Source organism: Neomonachus schauinslandi, chromosome 6 (assembly GCF_002201575.2).
Source record: "Neomonachus schauinslandi chromosome 6, ASM220157v2, whole genome shotgun sequence".
NCBI classification, from domain to species: Eukaryota; Metazoa; Chordata; class Mammalia; order Carnivora; family Phocidae; genus Neomonachus; species Neomonachus schauinslandi.
Window position 1 is genome coordinate 44,092,997 of NC_058408.1, and position 4,765 is coordinate 44,097,761.

Genomic DNA, 4,765 nt, shown 5'->3' on the forward strand with positions numbered 1-4,765 from the left:
AGCCCCCTGGAACACGAGTTAGACACCAGCCCGAACCCCTTTATATATTAAATTTATCTTCATAAATAGAGCATCCTAACTCAAGTGACCACAATACAAGGCCAAAGTCTGAGTTCTTTTTTTTCTCAAATATCTACACAAACCTTCAAATATCTACTAAACTCTACCCACATGGCAAACTTGACACCTCTTTAGGAGACCTTCAGTTGCCATGATAGTCAAAGGCCAAGTCTCAGACAGACCCAAATATTGGATCCCTCTTGGATAATGAGGACTAAGATGAACAGCTCACTTTGGCTCATGAGAGAATTCTTTTAAACCAAAGCCCAATTAATTTGCTTTTAAATGATTTGATCCCCCTCCCTCGCAAACTTGTTACATACACAAGTTTTCAAGGTCACATGAGACCAACGGATGTGGTCCAGTTGGCTTGACTGCCTTGCCCGCCCATTTATTGATGTGACTACTTTCTCAGGGATGAGTCTCTGGGCCATGCTGTTCATCCTTAATGTAGGAAGCAGTACCACACGAATAAAGACTGAAGGGCTAGGTATCTGGATTGAAGTTTATCTTGATGGTTGCCATAAAGCCTATCTTCTAGCCATCTTAGGAAATTTGGGTTAAGTTTCCTTCTTATCCTCCCCTGTCAAGAATATATTAATTTTGCTCAATCACAGTAGACCACTTTGGTTAGAGGACTGTGACCACTAGAAGAAACTGGAGCAAACAGATGAATAGCCCGTTAGAAAAATCAAGGGTAGTGAATCCCCCACAGAGCCTTCATAGCTCATCCCTCGAAGGCACAGCATCCAGGGAGGTTGGTGATGGCAGGGCCTCTGTGTTCTTGGCGTTGCGGTGGATGTGACCTTGCTTCCGGGACTTCCAGGAATGGGTCCTGTCCCAGTCGGTGGCCACTGTCTCATTGTCCCAGATGGTCGAGGTCTCCGTGTCACTCAGATACCCCGGCTGGCCTGTGTAGTGTGTGGGGTAGATGAGCAAGGGTTCCGCAGAGAAGGCCTTCAGGTCCCTGGATTCGTAATACTCCTTGTACTCAGCTCTGCAAACAAGAGGAGTGCAGGTGTGTGAGGGGGTAGGGCATTTAGCGAACGGGGACAGGGGGGGGGGGGGGAAGAGCAGAGGGGTCCTGCTGGTCATCTCTTACATTGCCATGGAGGCCTTTGATGATTTTTAAAGTTGTGTCCTTTGGGGAAAAGTTTAGTCTACAAACACAATAAAAGTTTCTTTACAAGCTTTCAGATGATCTAAACAAACACACAAAGAGAAAGGTCAGGATATTTCTGTTGTTTTTGGTTGGGCTCGTTTAAAACATGAATTTCAGGTCTTACTCTAAAAGCTGAGAATTAAGCTCTGTTGGACCATCACGAGAGATCAATGCGATCACTTTGTGGGAGATGCCCTGTTCTTGGATGAATAAATTAGTTGAGATCTGGACAGCAGTGGTGGGATAAGTCACACGGTGTAGCCTTGGAGGCATGCCGGCTTGGCTCTGCATCCCAGCTCCCCATGAGTGTAAAGGGAAGGACGACTTGCCCCGACCCCGGGGCTCCTGTGCAGATTACACGAGGTGACATCTGCTTGGCTCTGAGCTCACTCAGTGCACCGTGGCAGTTGGTTTCCTTTCTGTTACAGGGATGATGTTTGACCTCCATGTTCCTGCTAGGACACGGATATACAGTCAGCTGTACCAAAGACGGTGAGGAGATCCATCTTTGCTGAGGACAGGAGACCAAATGAGCCAGATGAAGGACAGGAATTCTCAACCACTAAAATGAAGCCCAGCTAGTAAGGAGATCACCCGGCAACTGAGAGAAGGAGCCCAGGTTAGAATCTGGTCTCCTGCTCCATTAATGAATTTAGGACTCATTGACTGAGCAGCTATTATGGGTAGAGTTGGGACTAGGTTCTCAGGACACAGGGATGTGAGACTGTTCCTGCCTCGGTGGGCTCACAGGTTAGTGGGGAGACTGACCGGTAAACCACCCATCTCCACACCCATCAAACAACGCTAGGTCAGAGTAAGCTCCTGCATAAGGGGAACCCTGAGTGTCACACTGCCTTCTTCCATAGATACCCTGCTCAGGGGCCACCTCCACCCTCCCCGAGCCTCTAACACATCTCTGTGATTGCAGGTCTCACAGTACATCACGAGGACCGTTCATGAGTCTGAATTCCCGACCAGACTGTAAGCTCTGCAGGGAGGGGGACCCCTGCCTGCCCAACAAGTACACACAATGGACTGAGAAATGAACTGAACACTTGAAGATGCTCAGGAAGATGACCTTCACCTTCAGGTATATGAGTTTTTGGAAATAAGAAGATCAAAACAAGGAGAGGACCGAGCACATTATGTCCAGGTAAACTACACACGGGGTATTACAGAGGGCTGCCACGCAAGACTTGCCATTTCAGCCTCAGCTTCCCCATCTGTACAAGGGGATAGTCACTCCAGTCAGACTCTCTGAGTTGTGATTATGGAAAGATCATTTAGGAAAGCAGGGCATGCTTTAGAAAATACCACGCACTACCAAGAATCCGAGGGGCACAATATATGAGCGGGGTGAGCCCTCAAAGGGCAGGCAGTGCGGGGAGACTCACACAGGATGCTTGTTGTACATGATTGGCAGGAACTCGTCCACTGGCAGCATCTTCCCAAAGGGATCGGCTCCAACCAGCTTCTGTGCTCCTTCCAGAGAGATGACGTAGCCCAGCGTCCAATAGGAGTAGTCAGCTTCGACCAGATTTCCCACATTGGGTACCGCTTTCTCGGGCTCTTTCACCTGCATCCTCTTCCTGCCGATATAACTAGAAGGAAGTGGATGGAGGAGAAAATTCCAATTTGAATATTAGACATCCGGAAGAACAGAGCACAGATTTGCGGATACTTTTGAATGCTGGGACCGACTGTGCCTTACATCAAAAATATCACCACAACGTGCATCCCATCCCCAACGATGACTGGCAGCTGCCATGAAGGGGGCCATTTTCCTGGCTCCATTTACCAACATCCCAACTGCTCTTGCCTAGCACTGTGCTCCAGCCTGGAAGTTAAACTCTAGAGAGACTAAAAGATCCCTCCGATCATTTCCCAAAGACGGTATGTGTTTACAGAGGTTGGAAGTGGACAAAAAGGGCTCAGAGGTGAGATCCCTAGAGTTTCAGCCTTCGATGGTCTCCGGTTAGCTCTCCAGATGCTGACGGTAAACATAGGACAGAAAAGGCTGTGGGGAAGACACAGTCTACAATCAAAGACCTGGGAACCCCAGTGGCCCCAGGCGGGTCCTTCCTGGGAAGGATGAGTGACAAAGCCTGCCTGGCTTTCTCTTCCTCACATGTACCTAGCTCCGCCCTCATTTTGCTCTGAGAAAAGCACCTGGCCTTCTCAAAGAGCTTCCACAACAGCCATTCCAGCTTCCCCACAGTCTACTCACAGACCTGTGATCCGTCACTTTTGTCTGGACCCCGCTTGCTTTCCACCTGCCTGGAGCAAGCTGAGGAGGTGAGGGCTTCCTGCCTGGGGGTAAAGCCCTGCCTTCCTCTGTTTTGCCTTAAGACTCTCTCTTTCAACATTTAAAGGACTGCTCTTGTCAAGACATCTCGGGATTCGTGGCATGAATCGTCGTTCACCTTCTCAGGACACCAAACACAGATCCTCTCAGCCAGCGTCCCTTCAGACTAAAGCGTCTGAATTTCTCTCATGTACCATCAAGTGGAAGAGAAACTCCCACTGAGCCCTTGACATGTGGCTAGAGTGACAGGACCTGAGTTTGTACTCAACGGGCTCATTTTACATGGTTTAAATTGAAATTTTAAAATAAAATTGAAGATGTGTAAAATATTTTTTCCATTAAACACAGTTGTTTCGGTAGGACTGCAGTTTATTGCAGCGGCTGAAAACTTAGCATCTAGACTGAGATGTGTTGTAAGCATAAAATACACACTGGATTTAAAGATGGTAGAAAAGGGGCGCCTAGGTGGTTCAGTCGGTTAAGTGTCCAACTCTAGGTTTTGGCTCAGGTCATGATCTCAGGGTCCTGAGATCCAACCCCATGCTGGGCTCCGCACTGGGTGTGGAGCCTGCTTGAGATTCTCTTTTGCCCTCTCCCTCTGCCTCTCTCTCTCTCCCTCTAAACAAACAAACAAAAAATGAAAACGCTTCCAAACAAAAATAAAAACAAAAAACAATGTAGACTGTCTCATTAATAGTTTATAAATACTGATTACATATTAAAGTAAAAATATGTAGAGACATTGGGGTAAATAAAATGTATTATTAAATTCTCCTAATGTATTTTTTACCATTTGAATGGGATCACTAGAAAATTTCAAATGATGTGTGTGGCTCATGTTACGTTACTGCTGGACAGCGCTCCAGTGGTTTGTTCTACTCCTCCCATCTACTGTTTCCGTTTCTGGAGAAATGTAACATAGCAGCCGTGGACCACTTATCAGCTTTCATGTTTGAGTTTCAGTAACATTTGTTTTTGTTCATTTTAGAAAGAGATAGGTACGGGGCGCCTGGGTGGCTTAGTCAGGTAGGTGTCCGACTCTTGATTTCAGCTCAGGTCATGATCTCAGTGTTGTGAGATCGAGCCTGTGTTGGGATTCATGCTCAGTGCAGAGTCTGCTTAAGATTCTTTCTCTCCCTCTCCCTCTACCACCCCAAATGGCTTGCATGCTCTGTCTCAAGAAAGAAAGAAAGAAAGAAAGAAAGAAAGAAAGAAAGAAAGAAAGAAAGAAAGAAAGA

At 47.0% G+C, this 4,765-nt stretch overlaps 1 protein-coding gene across 1 annotated transcript in view; it reads right to left on the bottom strand.

Annotated features, from left to right (window-relative positions):
* Positions 1–780: 780 nt before the first annotated feature.
* The window catches only part of COLGALT2 (collagen beta(1-O)galactosyltransferase 2), a 102,382-nt gene continuing 98,397 nt past the window's right edge, over positions 781–4,765 (bottom strand). The window contains exons 11-12 of the mRNA XM_021682582.1: positions 2,617–2,823; positions 781–1,057 (exon numbers count right to left, since the gene is read on the bottom strand). Coding sequence (XP_021538257.1) covers positions 781–1,057; positions 2,617–2,823 — 484 coding nt within the window. The remainder of the gene's footprint in view (positions 1,058–2,616; positions 2,824–4,765) is intronic.